The sequence below is a fragment of the Aquarana catesbeiana genome, linkage group LG07 (assembly GCF_042186555.1).
Source record: "Aquarana catesbeiana isolate 2022-GZ linkage group LG07, ASM4218655v1, whole genome shotgun sequence".
NCBI lineage: Eukaryota > Metazoa > Chordata > Amphibia > Anura > Ranidae > Aquarana > Aquarana catesbeiana.
The window spans coordinates 50,210,406-50,237,701 of NC_133330.1; the positions used below are offsets into that span (position 1 = coordinate 50,210,406).

Sequence of the window (27,296 nt, forward strand, 5' to 3'; positions counted from 1 at the left end):
GCGGCACCCGTGCGCCCTTAATGGACGCACCGCCACTGAGGAGCAGTGTATACACCGCTCCTAAAGCGCCCCTGTCATTGAAATCGCCAGCGGTGCTTTGCGGGCACTTTTAACCCTTTTTTCGGCTGCTAGTGGGAGTTAAAAGCGCCCCACTAGCGGCCGAAAAGCCGCTGGCGCCTCAGTGTGAAAGTGCCCTAATTGTTCACAACACAAAAAGGGAGAAACACAGCAACCCAGCCCAAAAGGTGAATCAACAATAAGGCTTCAGGATGAAGACTCCACCCAGGCCAGATCTCCATAATTAAGCCAGATGGTGAAATGCATCAGGGGCCATGGCTTGGGTGGAGTCAGGCTGAAGTCGTCATGTTTACTCACCTCTCGGGCTGTGGCAGTGTTTTTCCCTTTCTAGTGTATGCTGCAAAGCCAATGGGTGGGCTTCATAGCCACCTGCACGCTTGAGTAGGAGTCACCGGAGTTGAAAGTGTTACTAAACCTTCATCTTTATTTAGAATGCATTAACCAATCCCTCCTTGCTTTTGCTTGGTAGTCTGCCCAGTTGAAAAATACCTTTGCATACAAAGTAGACCCCCGTGCTGGAGGCCGACATATAGGAGGAGCACGCAGCATGCTTCTAAACCGCAGCAGCTTCAATCATGTATATATATATACACGTGACTGAGCCTACATGTGCTGCGCCGCTGCAGTATATCTTTTTGGGGACCAGTGACACTAATACAGTGATCGGTGCTAAAAGTATGCACTGTCACTGTACTAATGACACTGGCTGGGAAGGGGTTAATAAAAGGGCCGATTAAAGGGTTAACTGTGTGCCTAGCTGTTTCTTGTGCACTGTGTGGGAAGTGCTTTTACTAGGGGAAGAAACGGATCCTGTGTTCTTGCAAACAGACAGAATGGCGGTCTGCCTTGTTTACATATGCAGAACGCCATTCTGGCTCTCTGCCTAATGATCGGCGGTTTCTGGTGGACATCAAGTCTGTGGTACCCGCAGATCAGCTCCCACTGTGTGTAATCACAGTGCGAGTGGGTCGCTGGAGGCGTGTATGCACTCCCCAGACCCGGGAGTGTCAGATCACATAATACATAGATCTCTCCCCCCCCCCCCCCCTCGTTCCCATACTCCTTGTTGTATGTTGCATAGTCCTAACCAAAGTGTTCATTCTCTCAACAGTTACTGATTTTAACGAAGTTCTTCTGTAAGGTAGGCTCAGACAAAGTCATATCATTCTTTGTGCAAATGTTATTGAAAATTAAAATGTTTTAAAAATGATTGTCTAGCCCTAGGTGTATGTGTAGCTGTGAGTTGTGGCACAGTAATTAGGAGAATTTTGTGGGTAAATAGACTGTGGAATAGGAGTGCAGTGCATAAAGTGACTAGGCCCAAGTTCTTACCATAATAACGCTTTTTCACAGTGTGCTATATGAATCTTTGCATGTGTTTTCCTTCCCCATCCAGAAGTTTTCCTAGGTTTTTCATCATTGTAGTCACACTCCACTTTTTATCAAGCTGACTTTTCAATTGTAACGCCAGGCAGATTATTTATTACTGTATAGGTATTGCTGATGTTTACTGTAAACAGTTTACATGTAATTTAAATGTCAATAGTTTTGAATAGTTTCCGTCAAATTTCACGTTGTAAGTAAAAATTGCATCTTGTCAGTGCATTTTCTAGGTTTTAAAAAAGTCGTAGGGGTTGGCAACACTGAGTACTGCGTATATATAATTTTATATGGACAGCATGGCCGTCAGTAATAGTGAAACGGGGCATGCAGCGGCTGTGAGACCATTCACTCACCTGTTCTCACAGCTGCAGTATGCAGGAGACAAATACACTATGATCTAGCCGGGGGCTTAATACAAAAAAGGATTTTACTCAATTTGGAAACCGCTGCTTGGCATTGCATGAGGGTAGAAATAAATCAATTATTTGAAAAAAAAAAAAAAAGATTTTTTTTTTTAATTTAAATCGATTTTTTTTTATTTTTATCAAGTTTATTTTCATAAAATGCTATTGGAGTAAAAATCGATCTAAAGATAGTTTTCTATTTAAGATACATTAATAGTTTAGTTTATTCAGCATGAAATGGAGTTTAGTTATATAGCATGAGGCTGTATATTCTGCAATATTTACATTTTTGGTAAACTCATTTAGCCCAGGTTCACACTAAAGCAATGCAGGAACCAGCGCAATTGCAGTGCCAGTTCCATCGCATCTCTCCCCCAGAGGGCAGTTCACACTGCCCTCTGCTAACCGCTGTGGGTGTCAATACAATGTTAATGACACTCCCAGATCAGTTCACAGATCGCAGTGCGAACTTTGAATTCGATCCATGCGATCCAATTTCAGTGTAGGAAAAATAAAGTCCCTGCACCTTTTTTGTGCGAATCCAATGCGAGTTCAGCCATACAACTGTATGGCTGAATTCGCATTGCACAGAAATCACGTGATCCGCACCATCAATGCGGTGCGAATCACATGCAAAGTCTGTGTGTGCATATGTATGAGTGAACCCAGGCTCAATGAATCCAAGCTCTGCAAGCTGAGATAACATGCACTGCATTGCTGCATTCACACAAATTCACAGTAACCATGAGGTTTTGATTTGTGATTGTATGCATTATGCAAATCTGTTATTTGCACTTTAGTGATTGTATTTATGGAAAATGTAAAAAGTACAGAATCAATCTATCTTGCATATTTTGCATCTGTAGTTATAGATTTTCTGCTACCTCATATTCTGTTCAAAAGTTTAATATTGTTCAGTTCATATTTAAATTCCAAGTTTTTTTTTCTGTTACACTATTTGATTTACATTCACTTGACACAGAATTGTCAATAAATAAAACATTTATTTTGACTTGTCAAAGCCTTTAACTAAGTTATTGTCAAAGCAAAGTGGTGGGGTGATCTGATTTTTTAGGGGCAGCCATAGAAATCAGACCTCCATTGAAATCGTTTTTTCCAAAAGAGGACTTAACACTAGTCTTGGGAACATTGCTGGTTCCTCCGTTTTGATCAAGATTTCTCTTGTTCATTATTTCTTTAACAGTATTTGTTTTAGCTTTTTACTAGCCGTGGCCTTGGCCAGAAGAGACTCCGAGTTGTGCGCCTTCTTATCTAAAGAACCATATTGTATGGTGCTCCCAGACAAGATAGTCCTTAGGCCGATACCGAGCATTCTACCTAAGGTGGCCACATAATTTCGTATGAATTGTGAGGTCATTCTCCCAGCCTTTCCGGCGGATACAGCTGATGATGAGTGGAGTAGGTTAGACCTGGTCTCTGCGGTTTCAACCTATCTGAAATGGACTAAAAGCTTGGGCAAACAAGATCAGCTGTAGGTTTTCTCAATGGGGCCTAAAAAGGGTATGCCAGCAACATCCAGAGTTGTGTCTTCCTGGTTTGTCAAGACCATGCATATTGCATACAATACGCTGGGCCTTCCTCCTCCTTCAGAGATCAAAGCACATTCGAAGCTGGAGCGGAGCTGGTGGATGGATGTTTGGATGAAAGTCTGGGAAGTGGCAGTTCTTCTCCTTTGCAGACTGGCTGTTGACCAGGTCAAGATGATAGCAAAGATGATGGCTCTTTAAGACACAGCAGCCCTTTCGGTTTACCAAGAGATCCAAAGAAGGATTCAGAGAGGCCAAGGCTTACAGACAGGTTTTTCAGACAGTGGAGGGGAACTGGTTCAACCTTCCAGAAACCTTCCAAGCCCAGGGCCAACAAAGTTTCTGGGGCTGTGTTTCCACTGCTGCGTCCCCAGAGTCGCGCGATTTACATTGCAAATTTGCTGTGCGATTTGTGATGCGGTGTCATTCGATCTATGAAAAACATGTGAGAACAAATCGCACAGATGTCGGAACAAAGTAGTGCAAAAACCTTTTTTGGAGTTGCTGCGACTTAAGTCGCACCAATTAGAACGGGGACCATTGAAATACATGGGTTTTGACTTGTCATGTGACTTCGCATGTGTCAGGTCGCACAACAACTTGCAGTAGTGGAGACAGAGCCTAAGGCTTCAAATAAGTCCTTCTGAAGCTGTCTCCGCTTAACCCTCTCAAGTAGGAGCAAGACTAGCCCAATTCAGGGGGGGTTTGGGCAGACAAATTACATGATGCCTGGATTGTAGCCGTCATTCGATCACGTTATCGTCTCTCGTTCAGAACAAGGCCCCCTCAGACCTTGTTCATAGAAACTGGACTTCCTACGGATTTGGAAAGGAGGCAATGTTTGCAAGGATATATAGGGGAGCTATTGGCAGCAAGTGCCATCCTTCCAGTTCCAAGGCACGAATTGGGTCAAACAGTATGTTCCCCCTCTGTTTTTGGTCCCAGAGGCTTCAGGGGGTTTCGGACCAGTTTTTGACCTCCAAAGTCCTGAATTCTTACATGAAGGTTCCACCATTCAAAATGGAGTCATTGAAAACGATCGTTTCGGTTGTGGAGTCAGGAGACTGGATGGTTTCCATCGATCTGGCGGATGCTATCTTCATGTCTCCATAGACGCATCTCACCATCGCTTTCTCTGGCCTTCTCATTTTCATTTTTAATCTCTCCCATTCGATCTCTGCACGACTCCGAGAACATTTTTTACAGCTACTGTCTGCTGTCGTTGCGACTCTCAGGGTCAAGGGAGTGCAAATATTTCATTATCTAGATGACATGCTACTTCTGGGTCCGTCAAATGAGCTCCTTCTAGTTCATGTGAATTCACCTGCAAAACACTAACTCGTTTTGGTTGGTTGATCAACTTTCGGAAAAGCCAGATGCATCTGACCCGAATGTTCGAGTATTTACGAGTACAATTTAACACGGATCGGGGTTGTGTTTCTCTTCCTCAGAGGAAGGTCCAGGGGATCCAGTCTCAGACAAAGCATTGATGGCCAGGCCTTCTATGATGCTGAAGGAATCCATGCAGTATCTGGGGGTTTTATCAGCCACAGTTCCAGTAGTCCCGTGGGTCAGGTGGCGCAGAAGGAGGTTTCAATGCAACTTTCTTCTTCAGTCGGATCATCTGCCAATTCCGATAATCTTGTTCTTGGTTGGTGGTTAGTAGCTTGCAATCTTTCCCGCGGAGAACCAATAGTGGTGTTGGCCAATACCAGTCTGGCAGGCTGCAGGGCACACTGCCTGGGACAGCAGGTTCAAGGCCAATGGTACCTTTTGTGGGGCGAAGAGTTCAAATTTCCTGGGATTGGATGCTGTCAGACGCGCTCTTATGCCCCGTACACACGGTCGGACATTCCGACAACAAAGTCCATGGATTTTTTCCAACGGATGTTGGCTCAAACTTGTTTTGCATACACACAGTCACAAAAAGTTGTTGGAAAATCCGATCGTTCTGAATGCGGTGACGTAAAACACGTACAAACGGGGCAGTAGCCAATAGCTTTCATCTCCTAATTTATTCTGAGCATGCGTGGCACTTTGTCCGTCGGATTTGTGTACACACGATCGGAATTTCCGACAACGGATTTTGTTGTCGGAAAATTTTATAGCAAGCTCTCAAACTTTGTGTGTTGGAAATTCCGATAGAAAATGTGTGATGGAGCCCACACACGGTCGAAATTTCCGACAACAAGGTCCTATCACACATTTTCCGTCAGAAAATCCGACCGTGTGTATGGGGCATTAGTGTTCCAACCTATGTTGAGAGGTCGAGCTTTCAAGATTCTTTTGGACAACAAAACTACAGTGGCTTATGTGTCTCATCAAGGGGGCACAAGAAGTCACCCTCTCCTTCAGGTGACATGTCAATCTTCTTCTGCACAGAGAAGAATCTCGGCATCTTAACTCCCAGGGCCTGGCAATGTTTTAGCAGATCACTTGAGTCGAGGCTTTGGGGATCACAACAAATGGGGCCTCAAACCCAAGTACCTACGCAAGATCTTCAGGGTCTGGGGGATGCCTTTGATAGATCTTATGGCATTGGAGAATTGTCAACTTCCTTGCTTCTTCTCCCGGACCTAGCATCCACAGGCATTGGGTCAGGGTGCTCTGTCCAGGTCTTGGAACTTCCCCTTGGTGTATGTGTTCCCGCCGCTTCCATTGGCTCTCAAAATCCTGCTGAAGATTCAGCGAGAAAGGGTCACGGCAATAGTAGTCCTACCTTACTGGCTCAGGGAGCTGTGGTTCCCCCTGGCTTGGAGGATAAAGTTGGGCTCACCAATCCCTCTGCCTCCTTGTCAAAATCTCCTTCTGCAGAGTGAGGCCTGACACCCGAACCGCAGGAGGATAAAGTTAATGACATTATTACAGAATCATCAGAACGAATGTAACCTATCACCGGATCTGTAATACTACGAAAAGGGGTTGGGACCTTGGATCTCCTTCAGTATCTAACATTTTGGAGTTTCTGCAGAGTAGTCTCCAAGGGTTATAATTCCCTGAAGGGTCAAATCCCTGCCTTGTCGGCTATGTCATGTACAAGATATGCTCTACATCTATTGGTGATCTGATTTTTTAGGGGCAGCCATAGAAATCAGACCTCCATTGAAATCGTTTTTTCCATTAGAGGACTTAACACTAGTCTTGGGAACATTGCTGGTTCCTCTGTTTTGATCATGCTTTCTCTTGTTCATTATTTCTTTAACAGTATTTGTTTTAGTTTTTTACTAGCCGTGGCCTTGGCCAGAAGAGACTCCAAGTTGTGCGCCTTCTCATCTAAAGAACCATATTGTATGGTGCTCCCAGACAAGATAGTCCTTAGGCCGATACCGAGCTTTCTACCTAAGGTGGCCACATAATTTTGTATGAACTGGGAGGTCATTCTCCCAGCCTTTCCGGCGGATACAGCTGATGATGAGTGGAGTAGGTTAGACCTGGTCTCTGCGGTTTCAACCTACCTGAAATGGACTAAAAGCTTGGGCAAACAAGATCAGCTGTAGGTTTTCTCAATGGGGCCTAAAAAGGGTATGCCAGCAACATCCAGAGTTGTGTCTTCCTGGTTTGTCAAGACCATGCATATTGCATACAACACGCTGGGCCTTCCTCCTCCTTCAGAGATCAAACCACATTCAACGAGGGGTATGGCAGCATCCTGGGCATACGCGAAGGTCGCCCCTGAGGTAGTTTGCAGAGCAGCACGCTGGAGCGTGCCCAACACCTTTTTATTAGGCATTACAAGCTTAAAATGGCTTGTCCGCGTAAGGAAACATTTGGCTCTACAGTATGACGGCGGCTTTTGCCCATTAAAAATTTTGAGTAGCGTTGCATTGAGGGTTTGGCTTTATTTTTTGTCTTCCCTCCCTTCCTAATATTGCTTTGTACATCCCATAGTAGGCTGACATGGGGAGGTCCAGGAATAAGGAAAATTGTAATCCATACTTACCATAATTTTCCTTTCCTGGAACCTCCCCATGTCAGCCTGAGGATTCCCACCCAGTTTATCCGTCGCGAGGCGGGGTTTTTTTGAACACTGGTGTGGCCAGACAGCCGCCTTTTTATGGGCTAGAAAAGAGGTGGTCCTAGAGGGGTCAGAGGGGGCGGAGCTGACCCATAGTAGGCTGACATGGGGAGGATCCAGGAAAGGAAAATTACGGTAAGTATGGATAACAATTTTCCTTATTTAAACTGTTCCTTTCATATTTTTTTAATCATTTTTATTGTTATCTCAGGGAATGTAAATATCCCCTATGATAGCGATAGGTAGTGACAGGTACTCTTTTTTTTTTTTTTTAATTGGGGTCTATTAGACCCTAGATCTCTCCTCTGCCCTCAAAGCATCTGACCACACCAAGATCGGTGTGATAAAATGCTTTCCCAATTTCCCAATGGCGCTGTTTACATCCGGTGAAATCTAAGTCATGAAATGCTCGTAGCTTCCGGTTTCATAGGCCATAGACATGATTGGAGCCATTCTGGTCTCTGATCAGCTCTATGGTCAGCTGGCGAAACCACTGGCTGCATTCTCAGGTTCCCTGTTGGGACAGGAGAGCCAGAGAAAACCATGGAAGATGGTGGTGGGGGGGGGGGGGATTCCCTCCCACTGCTTGTAAAAGCAGTCTAGAGGCTAATTAGCTGCTAGGATTGCTTTTACATGAAAGCCGACCGCTTGCTGAAAAGAATGATACCAAGATGATACCTAAACCCGCAGGCATCATTCTGGTATAACCACTCAAAGTCCAGCAACATACCAGTACGTTGCTGGTCCTTGTTGGGCATATATTGTAATCTTTTTTTTCATGCAGCCTGTGGGCTGAAAGAAATAAAGAGATTGATCGGTGGGTATGCCCACCATTAGAATACCTCCCTTCATCCACCCACTTCTAATGATGGTCATACATGCACCATTTTGTTTTTAACTGTGGTGGTGAAATCACCCCCTACAGTGCTGGAGTCGCGGCTTTATCTATTGTGGGAGCAAACGCTGTTGCTGTCAAGATAAATAAATCCGCGCTGCAGCTGAATGGCGTACCTGCTAAGCAAATGATGGTTAAAAATAAAACAAAGTAACATTACAGTATAACAGTAAGACATACCATACCTGCAAAGCAGGTACAATAAAACATAGTAAAAATAAAAAAAAATTTTTTAACGCAATCTGTGCCTAAAAAATATATGCCAAACATGGAGGCAATCCACCCCTAATGTTAGGAGCAAATCGCTCCTCCACCCCTGCCCCCATGCTTCGGCATATATGCTCTTTTTTTTACTGTGGTGGTGAAATCACCTCCTACAGCGCTAGAGTCGCTGATTTACTTATCGTGGGAGCAAACGCTGTTGCTGTCAAAATAAATAAATCAGTGCTGCAGCTGAATGGCGTACCTGCTAAGCAAATGATGATTAACAATAAAACAAAGTAACATTACAGTATAACAGTAAGACATACCATACCTGCAAAGCAAATACAATAAAACAGTAAAAATAAAACATTTTTTAAGGCAATCTGTGCCTAAAAAATATATGCCGAAGCATGGGGGCAATCTGCCCCTAATGTTAGGAGCAAATCACTCCACCCCTGCCCTGAAGCGTCCCTCTGTCCTCTTCCCACGGCGTCCCTCTGTCTTTATTCTACAGTGTCCCTCTGTCCTATTCCCACGCCGTCCCTTTATCTCATCCCACGGCATCCCTCTCTGTCCTCCCACTGCGTCCCTCTGTCACCCTCCCACGGCATCCCTCTCTGTCCCCATCCCACAGCGTCCCTCTGTCCTCTTCCCACGACATCCCTCTGTCCTCTTCCCACGGCATCCCTCTGTCCTCTTCCCACTGCGTCCCTCTGTCCCCTTGCCACGGCATCCCTCTGTCCTCTTCCAACAGCGTCCATCTGTCTTCATCCCACTGCGTCCCTCTCTGTCCTCTTCCCACTGCGTCCCCTTGTCCCCCTCCCACAGCATCCCTCTGTCCCCCTCCCCCGGCGTCCCTCTGTATTTATCCCACGGCATCCTTCTTTCCTCTTCCCACAGCCCTCTGTCCTCTTCCCACTGAGTCCCTCTGTCCTCTTTCCACGGCGTCCCTCTGTCTTCATTCTACAGTGTCCCTCTGTCCTCTTCCCATGCCGTCCCTTTATCTCCTCCCACTGCGTCCCTCTGTCACCCTCCCACGGCATCCCTCTCTGTCCTCTTCCCACGGCATCCCTCTCTGTCCTCTTCCCACGGCATCCCTCTCTGTCCTCTTCCCACGGCGTCCCTCTCTGTCCTCCTCCCACGGCATCCCTCTCTGTCCTCTTCCCACGGCATCCCTCTCTGTCCTCTTCCCACGGCGTCCCTCTGTCCTCTTCCCACGGCGTCCCTCTGTCCTCTTCCCACGGCGTCCCTCTGTCTTCATTCTACAGTGTCCCTCTGTCCTCTCCCTATGCCGTCCCTCTGTCCCCTTCCCACGGCATCCCTCTCTGTCCCCCTCCCCCTGCATCCCTCTGTATTCATCCCACGGCATCCTTGTTTCCTCTTCCAACGGCATCCCTCTGTCCTCTTCCCACGGCGTCCCTCTGTCCTCTTCCCACAGCGTCCCTCTGTCCTCTTCCCACGGCTACCCTCTGGCCTTTTCCCACGGCTACCCTCTGTCCTCTTCCCACGGCGTCCCTCTGTCCTCTTCCCACGGCGTCCCTCTGTCTTCATTCTACAGTGTCCCTCTGTCCTCTCCCTATGCCGTCCCTTTATCTCATCCCACGGCGTCCCTCTCTGTCCTCCTCCCACTACGTCCGTCTGTCCCCTTCCCACGGCATCCCTCTCTGTCCCCTTCCCACGGCATCCCTCTCTGTCCCCCTCCCCCTGCATCCCTCTGTATTCATCCCACGGCATCCTTGTTTCCTCTTCCAACGGCATCCCTCTGTCCTCTTCCCACGGCGTCCCTCTGTCCTCTTCCCACAGCGTCCCTCTGTCCTCTTCCCACGGCTACCCTCTGGCCTTTTCCCACGGCTACCCTCTGGCCTTTTCCCATGGCGTCCCTCTGGCCTTTTCCCATGGCGTCCCTCTGTCCTCATCCAACGGCGTTCCTCTGTCCTCATCCCACGGTGTCCATCTGTCCTCATCCCACGGTGTTCCTGTATGTTCCCCCTCCCCCTGAGGGCACACAGGGTCTTAAATTCTCATGTAGTTTTTTTTCCTTTTTTGGAGTTTCAGATGTTTAGGGATTATGATGAATCAATATTCCCAGGAAGTGTCAAAAGCTATTCCAGTCTAGTCACTGCCCTACTCGTCGTCACTGTAATTGGGACCTGGAATGAAATGTTCGTATGGTTTGCATGCATAGCAGATTTGTCTCATGTCCCTCCAGCACAGACGGCAGTAGACGGTTTCACAACCCTGTGTTGGACACACAATCGATTTCTTCGTCTCACTTCGATTACACACTATGCAGCGTCTTCTGATGAACCTTGCCATCCATTTATCCCAATATTTGATGAATGCGCCCATTCTGGTCTTCCGCTAAAGGAAAGGAAACAAAATCACAATCAAACAATCGGTCCTTTATTTCATTTTCAAGAAAATAGGTATAACAGGTGACTACTAAAGTGATTCTCTGCTGCCCCAGGAATCGGGCAGGTATGGAACAAGCATACTTCCATTGGTTCAAGCTGAACCATTATAAGTATGCAAAAATATCCATACATGAAATTCAGCTTTAAGAATAGGAGGAAGAAGCTACAAGAGAGCGAAGGCAAGTTAGCTGGATGCCCTGTTGTTTTGCCATGGAAGGGCATATTGACAATCTTTTTACCCATAGGCATGTATTGCTAAAACTTAGCAATAAATAACCTAGGTGCACCATGAAATGAAGCCAATCACTACATCTATCTGAAGTGCCTGCTGACATATGATCTTAGTGCCCTGAAGATCTTAGAAAACAAGTGGCCCCATTAAACCACTGCTGAAAAAGCTATGCAGGCTGCAAATGCTGGCCTCCTTTTGAAAAGGATGGTGTTCAGGCTGTTGCTGATCTGTTTTAAGTATGCAGATCATGATTACAATATACATGGCCAGAGACACTGAAATGGCCGATAGTAGTAAGCTAAGAGTAACCTATTGCCCGGCCAGGCAGTAAAAATTTGAAGGAAAAATGGGGGAGTCAGTGCTAACATTAATGTAGTAGTTTTACTTACTTTTAGTCGTTTAATACGAGTCATATTCAGGATTTGCCTCCTTTTGATGTCAGCATAGATGACCCGCTTCTGAAGTTGTTCATTATAAAACCAGACGATCCTCTCTTTCTCTCTCTGTTGGGGAAAAGAAAAAGGAAATGATCAGAAAAGACGTTCAAACACATTTAAAGATCTAATGGCACTAAGTGGTTACAATGTGCTAACATACATAATGATTGTTGTGTGTAAAACCCATTTTAACATACCCATTACCGCAACTCCCAGAGAGATGTAAATGGGCCCCTAAAGTTTGTGTATGAGACTTACCTCTGGATAGTAATAAGATGCTATGACTCGGCGCAGGCGATTTAAGTAGACTTGAAGGAACGTAAAGAGAATCCGTCCAAATATGGGTAGACAGCCTATGACGCAATCCCAGAATGTCAGTTTAGTGGGTCTCAGGAGGCACGCTATGGGAAAGAGATGTTACAAATTAGAACAATCAAGAATTGTAAAATATATACGGATACAATAAATGTCCACTAAGTTTGTATTTGCTAAAACTAAAATAAGCTGTAGCAGCAGATTTGCAGATTCTAGCCACTCTCTTTTCTACATAAATTTGTAGAGTAACTCACAAAGGGTGTGTTAGATCTCTGCAAGGAGACCACTGCTTCCACATAAAGAGCAAGGATCCTTCTTTGCAGCATGCTGGCAAGGGGAGGCTTTTCTACTAAATCTAAAGCTGCTTTCTAAACAGTATTTATTAAAGTGTTTGTTAACCTAAAAAAAAAAAAAAAAAAGGATCCTGTCCCTTTTAATGATGTTATACAGGACAGTGCTTATGCTGTTTCATTTGTCCCCCTGTATCACCTAAAATACCTATCTGATCCTGCCAGTTTTTACTCTCCCCTCTGTACGCTGACCACGGTATATCAAGGCTGCTGAGCCCTGACACCGTGGTCAGCGTACATGCCTTCATCATCCACAGCTCTCCTGTCTCTCCTCTGTCCTCTCTCCCCCCTCCCTGCCCGTTGGCTCCTGTGACAGTGCCCAACCCCACAACTCAGGAGCTCCTGTCTGTGTGTTTTATAAAAAAAATATCTCCTTTACCGTATTTCAGAGCGACTCCCCGCGATCACGTGACCTCTCTCTCTCCTCCTCCTCTACTCTTAGCAATCTGGCTGACATCAGCGGGAAAATCTTAACCCCGCCCGCTGCATCTGTCAGCCGGGCAGAGGCGAGAGCCATGATCGCGGGGAGCCGCTCTGAAATACGGTAAAGGAGGCATTTTTTTTATAAAACACAAAGACAGGAGCTCCCCTCATTAGGGATCAAGGAGGATTATGTAAAGTTGACAAAGTGGGTTAACACCCACTTTAAATACTTTGCCCTCAAATGGCAGAGTCTATGGCTTGCAGCAGCCTTTCTTCCTCTAGTGTCCGCAAAATACTGACAGGATAAGTCAATGTTTGCATACTTACCTTCATTGTTGCTGAACTCGACTGTGTTTGATGTTGAATTTAGAAGGCCAACTGTTTTTCTTAATATGTTCGCCATCATGGTGTGTCCTCCCACCTCGACATCCAGTTTGTGATGACCTGTTGAGAGAGAATACAAGATTAGAACAAGGCGACAAGTTTTGAGTAAAGATATGACCTTTATCTGTAATATATTTTGTCTCTCTGGCCCTGATATTAGGAATATCATTCTGTGTGCTTCATAACAATGCTGTAACAATGCCAGCACCCCCCCCCCCCCCCAGGCTCTGCCACAGTTGGGACTCTGATGAGCATCACTATAGATCAGCTTCTAAACCTTAAGAGCTGGCAGCTTGCCCAGCTGGTGAATCTCCTAGGCCAAGTGTGTAGGGTACTTCACCCAGCGCATGCTAGGCCCCAATCAGGCTTCTGGGCCCAGCAGCATAAACAGTCCACAAGCAACCCGCAGGCTTTAGCCTGAGGCAAGTGAGCAAGTACATGGCCTCGCAAAATATTTATACCCTCCCCCATCATTCCCCAGTGGCCTGAACCTCCTAATAGGATAGCTGGGGGAAATATTAATATTCATAACTCAGGGAAACCTCATAGTAGAGCCAGTGGCACTAGGGACACCTACTGAAAATAGTGAGAAACTGCAACCTCACTGAGCTTAGAGAGAAACCAAATGCACAACTATACAAATCAAAAATTAGGATGACTACCACCCAACCAAAAACGAAACTTACATACGGTATGTATGTAATTTGTGCTACCCACGGATAAAGTGACCTGTGATATTACCATCCCCTTATGAGCAAAGGAGATACTTACTTGCAAAGACGTAGGAAATTGATGAATGCTTCCTTATTACATCTAGAACGTGAAAGATGGTACTGTCACACATTACTAAGAAAATAAAAGCTCCTAAGAATATGACATTTAAGTATAAATCCGATCTCTGTAGAAAAGAAGAGAAGACAACAGTCAGTTTTAAAATTTCCGTACAATATCCAAAATAGAAAGATATATATATATCTGCCGAGGTAGCAGTCACTATACAATGTACTCACTATTGATGCCATCTCTGATTTCTCAATTTTGAGACTAAAGGGGAAAATTAATTTTGAAGTTTCTTCTTTCTTCATCGGCAGTAGATATCTTTTCTTCTGCAAAGACAAAATAGGCAAATCAGTTAATCTCTTGATTCAAGTTTAAAGATTAAATTCAAACTGAATGATCAGAGCCATAGATATAGATGTAGAATTACTTACTTGTTTCCTGCGCCTTGCATCAATCTGTTTGAAGTAGGTCGTCACATACAAGTTGTCATGTCGGATGTCAGAAGTATATTGCTTGTTGTAGTTGAAGGCCCTGTAAAGGAAAGAATTTGTACGTCAGTTCATCTTACAAATATATCTGGTAAAAATGTATGTATGTATGTATACTCCTTCCCACCCTAAAAAAAAGTATCTTCTGTTTATTAACTAGGAGCCATTAATGTTTATGGTGTCATGACCTCCACCTCGTCCAATCAGAGAGCCCTTAAGTGTTTTCCTAAGACCCCTTTCACACTGGGGCGCTTTGCAGGTGCTACAGCGCTAAAAATAGCGCCTGCAAAGCGCCCTGAAAGAGCCGTTGCTGTGTTTCCAGTGTGAAAGCCCGAGGGCTTTCACACTGGAGCGGTGCGCTGGCAGGACGCTAAAAAAAGTCCTGCTAGCAGCATCTTAGGAGTGGTGTATACACCGCTCCTGCCCATTGAAATGAATGTGGCAGCGCGGCTATACCGCCGGAATAGCACTGCCACAGCAGCGCTTTGTGGTGGTTTTAACCCTTTCTCGGCCGCTAGCAGGGAGATAAAACCGCCCCCGCTATCGGCTGAATACCCCTGCTAAAACTACGGTAAAGCGGCGCTAAAAATAGCGCCGTTTTACCGCCGGCGCCCGCACCGCTCCAGTGTGAAAGGGGCCTAATCGCGCCCATGCCCAGCGAGAGACCTCCAGTGTTCACTAAGCAGCAAAGCAGCTGCTTAGTGAACTGGAGGCGATCACTGTAGTAGCAGTTCCTACTGCGGTGATTTCCAGCTTCTACGGGTCAGCCAGGTATGACATATGCATACTTATATTGTTCCAAGCTATACCAATGTGACCTGGTAAAAATATGCATATCTAAAATTCAAGCTTCATGGTGGAGTATATTGATTTTTTTTTTTTTTGTTATGTCCCCTAGACCAGTGGTTCTCAACCCTGTCCTCAAGTACCCCCAACAGGCCATGTTTGCAGGTTTTCCTTTATCTTGCACAGGTGCTTTAAATCAGAGTCAATGGCTTGGTTTTTTGGACAGCTATTTTATCTAAGAGAAATTCCCAAAACATGGCCTGAGAACCACTGCCCTAGACCTACATAAATGAGTAACCAGCTCTTGCTGTGCAGGTGCACTCTCACCGCAAGAGATGTTTTCTAGCGTTAATGAAGAGAAAGGGGAAGGTGGGGCCGAGCTGCACTCTGTGTGTGAATGGACAATGTTCATTCACAGGAGCGTGGCTCGGGAGTAAGCCTGTTCCAGTGCCCTCATAGCAAGAGGCTTGTTATTGGGGGGCAGGGGGGAGGAGCCAGAGCCACCGACGGGGGACCCAAAAGGAAGAGAATCAGGGTTGCTCTGTGCAAAACCATTGCATGAAGCAGGTAAGTATAACATGCTTGTTTTTTTTTTTTTAAATTACAAATTTTAGAGTCTCTTTAAGCCAGCCATAGATTGTTTCAATCTCAGCCAATTCACCAGGGACCGGGCAAGATTCGATCCGTGTATGGGCATACGGATTGTACCCAAGTCAATCCATTGATCGATTTGGGTACAGCCAGCATGTCAGATGTCTATCATGCAAATATAGCCACTAGCAATAATCATTGTGTTCTGCCAGCAGGAATGGCTCCCCATGCCCCCCCTCTGGGACAACACAATAGCTCTGCAGATGGGATTCCTCCATCAACACTGATTGTGTTGATGGGGGAGTTAAGCAATTCTCTTTCCTGCCACCCGTGGTTGCAGACAAGAAAATCACCTACCATCTACGGCCTACCTTAGACTTTAAAATATATCTAAACCCAAGAACAAAAGTGTAATATATCACAGCTTACCAATCTTTAGATGTGATGGCTGCATTTGGGTTTTTTAGCTTTATTTTCAGTAGGCAATCCTGCCTGTAACCATTTTTCTCTCCTAGGCTGACAATGCTCACTTGCTGTAATGTAAGTGTAATGGAGCAGCATTGTCACCCTAAGCTGCTTTTCTAATTTGAAGTACAAACACCTCGCCTCACCTAACCTCTATTACTTGGGGGAGAGAGTTGTTCAATAGTTAACAGCAGAGAAAGCTGATAACATTTTTGAGATTTTAGGTGAGTGTGGGGGAAGTGACAAAGAACCCATAAATCTCATAATTAATAGGTACTCAGCTGTACTTACAAATAATGTTCTAAGTGTGAAAAATTAAAACGAATGCAGCCACCAAGCCTAAGAACCGATATGCTGCTGTATATCAGATATTTGTTCTTCTTGTTTAATTCTTATATCTTGCCAAAGTCAGTATGAAATGTTTAACTGTTTGAAGACTCCCTGCCAATTATCATGTGCGGTAATCTCTAGTTGTTGTGTACAGAGATACTTTCAGAAAGTTTATGGCTTACTTACGTGTAGAAAATGAAGACGAAGGTGAGCACAAGGATGCTCTTCAAGAGAGTTGAACATTCTTCCAATATCGCACCTCTCCTTTCAATGGCCATTAAGATCTTGTCCTTCATGCTCATCTTGCTTATACTTTCTCCAGCACCAACATCGTCTTCCTTCTGTTAAGATAAAAGGGGAGTTAGGTAAAACATATGATAGAAACATTTGGTCCTACTGTAAAAAAAACTCTAGAAGAAGGGTTAATGAGCATTACCCATGCAAAGCGCTTTAGCTAACACACTTACCTCTGTGATCAGTTTGCTGGAAATCGCACTGCCCACATTGGTTACGGCCGAGTTGGCTTGATCGTATATCTCTCCAAATTTACTTTCAATAGGAATACGTTTCTTGCACCATGATTCTCCAACTAAAAAAAGAAAGAAATGATCCAGCATGAAATACAAGTTATAGAAGACACTGTCAACAGATGTATGTTATTTCTTTTATAGATCAATATGTTGTACTGGAAGCTGGTAACTATGTCTAGTTTAGTAAAACCTAAGGGCCCTTTCACATTGGAGGAGCTATCGGGTCCGTCTGTCATTTTTTTTCAGGCGGACCACATCGGACCCTCCAGTCTCCTCTATGGAGCAGCAGGTGTCAATGGACATGTGTCCATTGACACCCACCGACATCAAATCCGATTCTATCGCAGCAAAATCGCACCGTGATTTAGGTGCCATTAAAAATAAATGGCACACAAACCTGAGTGTGCAGTACGATTTGGAATCACAGCGATTCCACCCATGATTCCAAATTGCTGGATGTGAATGGGTCTTACAGAACCATGCCTATAGTGTCAAGAAGAGTAAGGCTTCATGTACACTGCTGCTGTTAGGAGCAGTTGGGTGTTTTTTTCAGCTGCCCCTGAACTCTCCTCTGTTATCTTATCAGTACATGTACACAGGGTCGTTTCTAGGTCGTTTCTAGGCAGTTGAGTTTAGAAGCTTTTTTTTGGAACGCAAAAAAATGGGTTCAGATGGATGTTCAGAGGCATTTGAAACGCCAAATGCCTGTTAGTTCTGCTTCATTGTAACTTCACTTGTTTATCTACAGCAGATAAAAAGGGCGACCTTTGATCTACATATAATGTCAGTTACAGCAGCCTTGCACACAGGTATTCTTACATAGTTACATAGTAGGTGAGGTTGAAAAAAGACACAAGTCCATCAAGTCCAACCTATGTGTGTGATTATGTGTCAGTATTACATTGTATATCCCTGTATGTTGCGATCGTTCAGGTGCTTATCTAATAGTTTCTTGAAGCTATCGATGCTCCCCGCTGAGACCACCGCCTGTGGAAGGGAATTCCACATCCTTGCCGCTCTTACAGTAAAGAACCCTCTACGTAGTTTCAGGTTAAACCTCTTTTCTTCTAATTTTAATGAGTGGCTATGTGTCTTGTTAAACTCCCTTCTGCAAAAAAGTTTTATCCCTATTGTGGTGTCACCAGTACGGTATTTGTAAATTGAAATCACATCCCCTCTCAAGCGTCTCTTCTCCAGAGAGAATAACCTTCCCTCATAACTAATATCCTCCAGACCCTTTATTAGCTTTGTTGCCCTTCGTTGTACTCGCTCCATTTCTGATCAGTTTTTAGGTGTCAGTTTTTAAGGTGGACCTGATCAGAAATTTTAATGCAGCCCTATGGACAGGCAGATGTCCGTTTACACCCACCTACCTCCAAGTCTGTACAGGTCTGGACAAAAAAAAAAGGAAAAGGCAGTGTCCTTTTCCATTTTTCTGGACCTAAATGTGATGGATCAGAGGTAGCCTGATGTAATCTGACATCAGAGTCTGTTTACACCCAGTCGCCCAAACAGCTGTCACGGATCAGCTGGGCACAAACTGAATGGGTACAAATGTAAAAAAACTGACATCGATTCGACTCAATTCAGTAGGGGATCTACTCTACTCCTGAGAGGAGCGGACCCCCATAAAAAGCATTGCACACAAAAAAAAGACAATCTATGTACTAATTTGTTATTGTAAGTAATGACAAAGATATCTTGGAATCAATAGGCCCATAGCTAAAATGTAAACATTGCTGTGGTCCACAAGGGGTATACAGGTGTAAGTGTTGCTCTGGTTAATGTCTAAATGAAATTTTTAAGGTAAATATTATGTTACTGGAAAAAGTACTTACTGTTTAAAATGGAACACAGAATTGAAAGCTTCATGGGTAAGCACAGGAGGTGGTTTATGAGGGGCACTGCAATTACCCTCATGCAGTCATCATGTTTTTTCTCAAACCACTCTTCACATTTGGTGACACCAAGTTGGATGATATCTGTAAGGAAAGAGAAAGACAAAGTTTAGAGAAATTAATACATTTTTTTGAAATGTGATTTCAATATTTTTAAGTCTTAAGATGTCTTGGTATCTCCACAGTATGGTGTCGAGATAAATACTTTACAAATTCCTAGGAGATCTCATACTTACATTCACAGCGCAACATAGTCTTGAGATCAAACTTTTTCTGTGTTGTTGACACGTGGGTTTTCAGGAGCAGCTTTTCCTCTTTGTGAACGTCATATCCCTTTTTACCCTCGACTTCTTCTTTGGTGTCTGTAAATGAAGACTTCACTTCTTTTCCAATGCCCTCAAATTCACCCGTTCGTTTCTAGAAAACATAATAGAGAACTCATTTAGATTCCAGTCTTTAGTTATTTTGTACCCCACAAATGAAAGAAACCCTACATTAAAATCTGTGGAATAAATATACTAGGACCGTGTTAAGAAAATGCCTTTACTGGCCAGACATGGGAGGATCTGCTCTGGGTTTGGCAATAATATGCCATGGTGTAAATGAGCCCTAAATGCGCTTGGCAACGACACATGGTTTAGGGACTATAGGGTCAGGGTGCACACCCATTTATCACCCAATGCACTTGACCTTAACACACTGGAAAGCACGTGTTGCTCCACGATGTGTTGGAACAAAATAGGTGGCAGCTTACCAACACCAGGGTTGGTAGAGACCACACACCTGCTCCAAAAGCATCTTTCCCCCCACTGGCCTGACCAGCTCCCTTACTGCTTCCTCACTGGCAAGAAGAATTGTGCAGTGTTTTGGCCTGAAAGTGACATTTTCCTAACTGTGACAGTATGATATTGATTGTGTTATTATGGCATGGCCTTGATTGTGTCTGTATGATATGGGTTGTGTTTCTATGGCATGATCCTGATTGTGTCAGTTTGGTGCTGATTGTGTCTCTACGGCATGTTTACCCATGTTAGTATGTGATCTGTGTACTTACCACAATATTTTTTAGGATACTTTTCACCGGCGTTGACGCAATCTTCCACAGCAGCTTTGTGTTATTAATTTGGAGTTCTGCTGTACAGCCAAGTGAACGAAATATCTCCCAACCGTTGTGCTTCATATTGGCCACTGGACCTATAGGAATCATAAAAAATTAAGAGAATTAGATATTTTCCTTCTATAACACTTTGGGGCATATTTAGAAAGCGGTGAAGTCACTTTCAGTAAACATTCACTAGTGGTGAACCAATCACCTACATTTAAAACAAAAGTACCAGAAAGATTCACCTGCAGTGAATAGTTGGTGAAAGTGAGATCCATTGCCCCTTTATGTAAGAACACACAGTAATCAGTCTAATACTTACCTGCATATATACCGGCAATAGCAAAAACGAGTAGTAATGCGCGTCCTTCCTGTCCCACGACATTGGGCACAATGAGTAAAGTGGTGCTTCTGAAAACGATGGATAAGCCCCATCCACAAGCACAGGCCACTAAAAAGACAAACAACAAAAAAAAACAGGTTATAGGTGTAATTACATTGTCAAGGGGGGGTAATAAAAATGATCATTAAAATAGAACTTCAGCCAAAACATTTTTTTATGTTTGGGATAGGATAAGGTAAGAAGGGTTCTTCTGCTGGGTTTTTTATTGCTGGAAGTTTCCTTGTTTTGGAGATTTCCCCTGAAATCTCCCCAACAAGGCTGAGTCTTTGCCAGGCTGCTACTGCTATCTTAGTATCGTTCCGATTGGGCCTGTCAGTCCATTTTTCAGGCATCCTTCAATCTGCTCTCTGGAGCAGCGGGTGTAAATGGCCTTTACTGTCCGTTTACATCTGCCTAGTGCCTACCTCCCCTCCGATCCACCAAAAACAAAAGGAAGGGGATCCGTTCCCCACCGCCTGGGCGAATTGGATTGGAGGGCAGTCGGGTGTAAACGGACAGCTGGGCCATTTACATCCAACTTCTCATAGAGCAGAGCGAGCTGTAGAGCAGGCTGTAGAGCGGACATGGACCTGTCATCCTCCTGCTTGGCGGGGGATCAGCAGACAGATCCCCTGCTGAGCGAGCGGATCACAACCGCAGTCCACACCGTGTGAAAGGGGCCATTTTAGTTCCTGGGGCAGTGGTGACCTGGACAGGAAATAAGGGGAATTATATATGGGGAAACACATTGCATTGAAGAACCTGGCATTGATTCTAACCCTTCCCCACCCTTTTCAAAACCAAAAATATTTTAACCGTCATTTTATGATATATAAAATGACAGTTAAAATATTTTTGGTGTCTCCCTACTATTAGTACTCCCATATATATATCAGACATGAATAAGGATAAATATATAATGTAGATACGTACCTGATAGAATGAATAAAATGGGTATTTTTACTTCATCCGGTAGTTTTAGGCCGTCAATCAGAGAGAGGTAGATGGCTGTTGAAGAGAACAAAGAAGAACACGGTCAATTATGAAAATGAATACAGAACAGACACTCATTGGGGTTGATTTACTAAAACTGGAGAGTGCAATATCTGGTACAGATCTGCACAGAAATCAGCTTCCAGATTTTATCATCAAAGCTTAACTGAACAAACTGAAGTTAGAAGCTGATTGGTTACTATGCAGAGCTGCGCCAGATTTTGAGTGATTCAGTTTTAGTAAATCAACCCCATTATATGCATAATGGTCAAACTTTTAACCTCCCTGGTGGTATTCCCGAGTCTGGCTCGGGGTGAATTTTCAGTACCAAGAGCGGTAACCCCGAGCCGGGATCGCATCGCAGCATCCAGGAAGAGCTTACTTACCTTGTCCCCAGGATCCTGCGATGTCTCCCCACAGTGTGAGCGAGCCGTCCTCCGCTCGATCTATCACTGTGCCTGGGCTCCGTTCCCGGCGAGCGCTGCGACGCACAGGGACGGAGAACGGCGCCAAATTCAAAAAGTAAAATACACATACAGTACATTGTAATCTTACAGATTACATTACTGTATCAATTTATTTCAACTCCCTTTTGTCCCTAGTGGTTTGTCCAGTGCCCTGCATGCACTTTTATATTATAAAAACTGTTCTTTCTGCCTGGAAACTGGAGATTGTCCATAGCAACCGAACCCGTCCCTTTACATCAAAAGCAGGTTTAGACCAGCTAGAAAACAGCGATAATAAATTAGAATCACTCGCAGAATTGAGCGATTTGTGGGGAGATCCGTCATCAAACACTGAAAGTAACGACAGCGACAATTCTGCAACTGAGCAAATTTCTGTGTTTTTGATTTGATTACATTATTCAATCATTTTTATTATTTTATTATTATTTCTTATAATTATTTATAGTTATTTATTATATCATAATTGATGATTTAGGCCCCTTTCACACTGGGGCGGTGGGGGCGTCGGCAGTAAAACAGCGCTATTTTTAGCGCTCTTTTACCGTCCTTTTTTGCGGCTGTATTAGGCCGCTAGCGGTGCAGTTTTAGGGTTAAAACCGCTCGTACAGCGCGGCTATAGCCGCGGTATTGCTGCGGTATAGCCGCGCTGTCCCATTGATTTCAATGGGCAGGAGCGGTTTAGGAGCGGTGAATACACCGCTCCATCACCGCTCCAAAGATGTGGCTCGCAGGACTTTTTTTACCGTCCTGCCAGCGCACCGCTTCAGTGTGAAAGCCCTCGGGCTTTCACACTGAACAAACAGCGGAGGCTGTTTAGGGGCGGTTTGCAGGCGGTATTTTTAGCGCAATAACGCCTGCAAACCGCCCCAGTGTGAAAGGGGCCTTAGTGTTTCAAACTTTATCATACCCGGGATGTCTACTAGACTCTGGTTTGGACAGATTTAAGTGTGTTATTTCTAAGAATTACAGGCCTACAATATAAAATGCCAAATTTCCATGCAAAATAATTGTACCGCTTTCAGCACCAAAAATCTGAAATAATCATACCGCCAGGGAGGTTAAAGTGACCCTGTCACTACAGGGTTAATACTAAAGTATGGCCAGCCTGTGTTATATACCTACCTATCCAGTGGCCCATGTCTTCATACTCCTCTGGTTTGCTGGCCACTGCAGGTATTTAAACCTCAGGCGTCTGAATGCCGGCTCCCCATCACCACGATGTGGTCTCTTCTAACGGGCTTTATGCCCTATAGCAGGGATCTTCAAACTACGGCCCTCCAGCTGTTGCGGAACTACACATCTCATGATGGGAATTGTAGTTCCTGAACAACTGGAGGGCCATGGTTTGAAGAGCCCTGCCCTATAGTGAGGTGCAATCCGGCAGAAGACACAACAGCATGTGGAGGGGTGCAGCAGATATTCACACACCTAAGAGGGTTGAAAACCCGCAGCGGACAGAATCAGCAAAGCAGAGGAGTTTCAATACACAGGCCACCAGAAAGGTGTATCTTTTTAATCAGCTAGCCTTAATTTAGTATTGACAGGTCCCTGTAGGATCATTTTCAGGGACACTGTTGCCCAGCTATTATATCTGAACTTGCCATATATATACCATCTCAGAGGTTCAAAAATCAGCAGCAAGAATAAATACAGAAAACCTGGGGCAGTCCCTGAAAATCTAGGAGAGATGAAAACTATGCATATGTTCCTCTATAAATAAGTTTAAGAAATGAATTATATTCTTACCAAGTCCCAAGAAGCCTCCGAAGCCGAATCCCAAGAAGAACTTGGTTAGTTTATAATATTGTATTTCCCCAAATAGGAAGATGATGAGAAATCTGGGAAATAATAAGTCCGCAAGTCGTTTCAAAGCTAAAAAAAAAAAAAAATGAATAAAAGAGAGATAATTGTTAGAACATTTCATTGATTCTTCTGTTTTATTTGAGAATTTTCCATCAAAGGTGTTTAGTTTTATATCAGTTTCCCTTTAGGGTCCAGTATAAGCAGGTGTGGGCAACTGTGGCCCTCCAGCTATTGTGGATCTACAAGTACATGTCCCATCATGCCTCTGCTTGTTATGCTTGGAACTGTAAGTCTTGCAATGCCTCGGAGACTTGCAGTCCCTGAGACATTGCAAGACTGACAGCTACAAGCATGACAGGCGGAGGCATGATGGGACTTGTAGTTCCACAACAGCTGGAGGGCTGCAGTTGCCCACACCTGTGTTACAATCAGAAGATTCCTAGCAGGTATGGCTTCCAATCTTCTATTGCAGAAGAGACATTCCCAGTCTGTCCTGCAATACCAGCCTGCCTTCTAGCAATTTTCTTTATAAGGCTTACATTCACATGGGAGTAAACAAGTTCCTGCATAATGATCACTAAATAGTTGCATAAAATTGTCCTGATTCTTTTTTTTTTTTTTCCAATACTTCTGGCATAGTTGTATATATATAGTGGGGGGGATTTGTGAAAAAAAAATTAATAAAAGTGTGTGGGGGGGGCTGCAGGGCTGGTGCAAGAATTTTTGACACCCTAGGCGAAACCTCATTTTATCGCCCCCCCCCCCCCCCCCCGCTCTACCCCCAACCCCACCCCCATTTGTCCTGCAGGTGGAGGAGAGGGGGAAGGAGGGGGCAGGGTGAGGAGGAGTGGGGGGAAGGAGAAGGAAGAGGGGGAGGAGGAGTGGGGAGGAGTGGGGGGGGGGAGGAGGAGGGGGAAGGGAGGGGGCAGGAGGAAGGGAGGGAGAGGGGGAGGAGGAGGAGGGGAGGGAGAGGAAGTAGAGGAGGAGGGGGGAGGAGGAGGGGAGGGAGAGGAGGAGGGGGGAGGAAGAGGGGAGGGAGAGGAGGAGGGGGGGAGGAGGAGGAGGAGGGGAGAGGAGGAGGAGGGGGGAGGAGAAGGAGGAGGGAGAGGAGGAGGGGGGAGGGGGAGGAGGAGGAGGGGAGGGAAGAGGAGGAGGGGAGGGGAGAGGAGGAGGAGGGGAGAGGTGGAGGAGGGGGGAGGAGGAAGGGAGGGAGAGGAAGGAGAGGGGGAGGGAAGAGGAGGAGGAGGGGAGGGAAGAGGAGGAGGGGGGAGGAGAAGGGGAGGGAGAGGTGGAGGGGAGAGGAGGAGGAGGGAGGAAGAGAGGGACCCTTACATCCAGACGATGTGCTTAGGACATCACATATGACATATGACATGTGAGGAGTCTGAGGACAGATCAGTCTATATACACTATACAGTAATACAATGCACTTCCAGTTCACTCACTGGGATCACTACATCCGAGGACTCTGTCCAGCACTATCCCCGCCTCGATGCCTCCAGCTCTCACCACTCACCAGGCACTGACTACTCTGATCTGATATGACATGTCTGCAGTGACACTGCCGCTGTAAAGGACAGGCGACAGAACACCGGGAGGGAGAGCTGGCCTCTGCAAATGATGGTGACACGGGGGCGGGGCTAGGGGTCACATGACTAGGCTCGGGATACGACTCAGTCACTGAATCATGTATGGGCAGAGCTGGCAGTACTGGAAGAGACCAGAGACACAGACAAGGTCACTGATATCATCATAGTGCCGCACAGCAGCAGGGGATGTGTTGGTTTGTGCGCCTCTAATGATACTACAGTCGGACGGAGCGCCTGCCTGGGTACATGTAACGTACTGCAGAGGCTTCCCCTGCATTATACAGCACCGCACCGAACACTTACATAACGCGGAGACCGGTGGGAGACAGGGATTAGGGGAAACAGTGGCCGGGCGTCCTAGGCGGCTGTCTAGTTCGCCTAGTGGTAGCACCGGCCCTGGGGGGGGGTGAGCTGTAATCATTTGTAGAAATAACAATCTGCACAGCCTTTGTCCTGTATATGGGGTGTACAGTGCAAGCAATGTCAGTGAAGGGGTGAAGGGAGAAACAAAAAAAATGGGAGAATTTAAAAATAAACTGTCATTTCAGCAAAATTAACTGTCACATATCCAGGAAAATATTTCTACATACCCCCATATGTTACACTCGATGGGAATTTTATATATATATATATATATAAATGTTAATTCCCTCTCTATGGGGAATATATATATATATATATATATATATATATATATATATATATATATATAAAAATGTATATATATATATATATATATATATATATATATATATATATTTATATAGTAAAATATGAATGTTAATAAAGGGGTATTTGGGGTGACTACATTGTGGAAAATGTCCGCGCTATAAAAACACATATCTGGTGTGAAGGGGAAAAAGAAAATGGAGACTTTAAAAATAAACTGTCATTTCAGCTGGAAGTGATCATGTAATCTGTTACTAAATAACTGTCACATATCCAGGAAATATTTATAAATAACCCCCCCCCCATATTACACTCAATGGGAATATGAGAATTTTAAACTCTTACTTGTAGTGGCGGGTTCTGGCTTCTTCACCCGACTTTTGCGGCCGTGTTGGAAGAAGTAAGCGCCACGATGGTGGTTACTCTCCAGTTGGTGTTTTGTCTCTGGTTGGTGTTTTGTCTCTGGTTTTCTCTCTGGTTGGTGTTTTCTCTCTGGTTGGTGTTTTCTCTCTGGTTGGTGTTTTCTCTCTGGTTGGTGTTTTCTCTCTGGTTTTCTCTCTGGTTGGTGTTTTCTCTCTGGTTGGATCCTCGTGGTGGGCTGCACCACATCCTCGTCTTCTATTTGAATGACCACGTCTGGTCTATTGTTCTGTGTCATTTTTTTTTCCTCTTCTATTAGTAATCTATCCAAAATACTAATATATCTAGTCGATCTAATGATGATATTAATATATCCTAATAATAATAATCAATCCTATCACTAATTTCTGATATCAGCAATTAAATATTGCACAGCTCTTTGTCAGCAGTCCTCTCTCACTCTCCTCTCTGCAACAAATAGCACTGCTGAGCTGGGAAACTGTTTATAACTGCCGTGATGACATCATAGCAGAGGATTCTTTTTTTTTTTTTTTTTTTTTAAATAACTTTATTGAGATGATTTCTAACAAACAAAACCTGTTTATCCTGGCTCTATTAATATCATTCCTAATATATAAACATGTTTTAGCTTCATTGATATCATTTCTAAAAAATATAAACTTCTTTTTAGGTTTATTGATTTCTAATATACATATTTAAGAGGAAATGAGGAAAGAAGATGCCTAACCCTTGCATGCTGACACAGACTTGTTTATGCTTTCAGCCAAACTGTAACTGCTGATCACCATGGCAGCTGCAATTCAAACAAAGGCTGGGATGGCAGTTATTTTTAGTGGGGGGGGTTGCTTTTACTGTTTCAAAATGCAGTTAAAAGTGTGCTTATTGGTTGAGCTGCTTGAAACAGGAAAAACAAACATATTTTAGCTTTTTTTTTTTTTTTTAATAAGCCTGATGGAGTTGT

General features: G+C 44.5%; 1 protein-coding gene across 1 annotated transcript; it reads right to left on the reverse strand.

The window, feature by feature from the left end:
* Positions 1 to 10,591: 10,591 nt before the first annotated feature.
* Positions 10,592 to 26,612, reverse strand: DCST1 (DC-STAMP domain containing 1). The gene is made up of 16 exons (XM_073591898.1): positions 26,300 to 26,612; positions 23,640 to 23,765; positions 21,367 to 21,441; positions 20,374 to 20,502; positions 20,004 to 20,143; positions 19,186 to 19,366; positions 18,890 to 19,033; positions 16,989 to 17,110; positions 16,708 to 16,862; positions 14,293 to 14,392; positions 14,092 to 14,187; positions 13,853 to 13,979; positions 13,025 to 13,141; positions 11,868 to 12,010; positions 11,562 to 11,675; positions 10,592 to 10,887 (listed from the first exon to the last, which is right to left on the reverse strand). The coding sequence occupies exons 1-16, from the start codon at positions 26,610 to 26,612 to the stop codon at positions 10,651 to 10,653; spliced, it is 2,319 nt and encodes a 772-aa protein (XP_073447999.1). The 3' UTR covers positions 10,592 to 10,650.
* Positions 26,613 to 27,296: the final 684 nt, after the last annotated feature.

Excerpts from the sequence above, each read along its gene's own strand:
- DCST1 (XM_073591898.1), bottom strand. The coding sequence starts at position 26,612 with ATGACACAGAACAATAGACCAGACGTGGTCATTCAAATAGAAGACGAG. Across the intron at positions 11,676-11,867 it reads CATCTTATTACTATCCAGAG|AGAGAGAAAGAGAGGATCGT; the intron begins GTAAGTCTCATA and ends TTTCCCCAACAG. Across the intron at positions 10,888-11,561 it reads CTCGTATTAAACGACTAAAA|CGGAAGACCAGAATGGGCGC; the intron begins GTAAGTAAAACT and ends CCTTTCCTTTAG.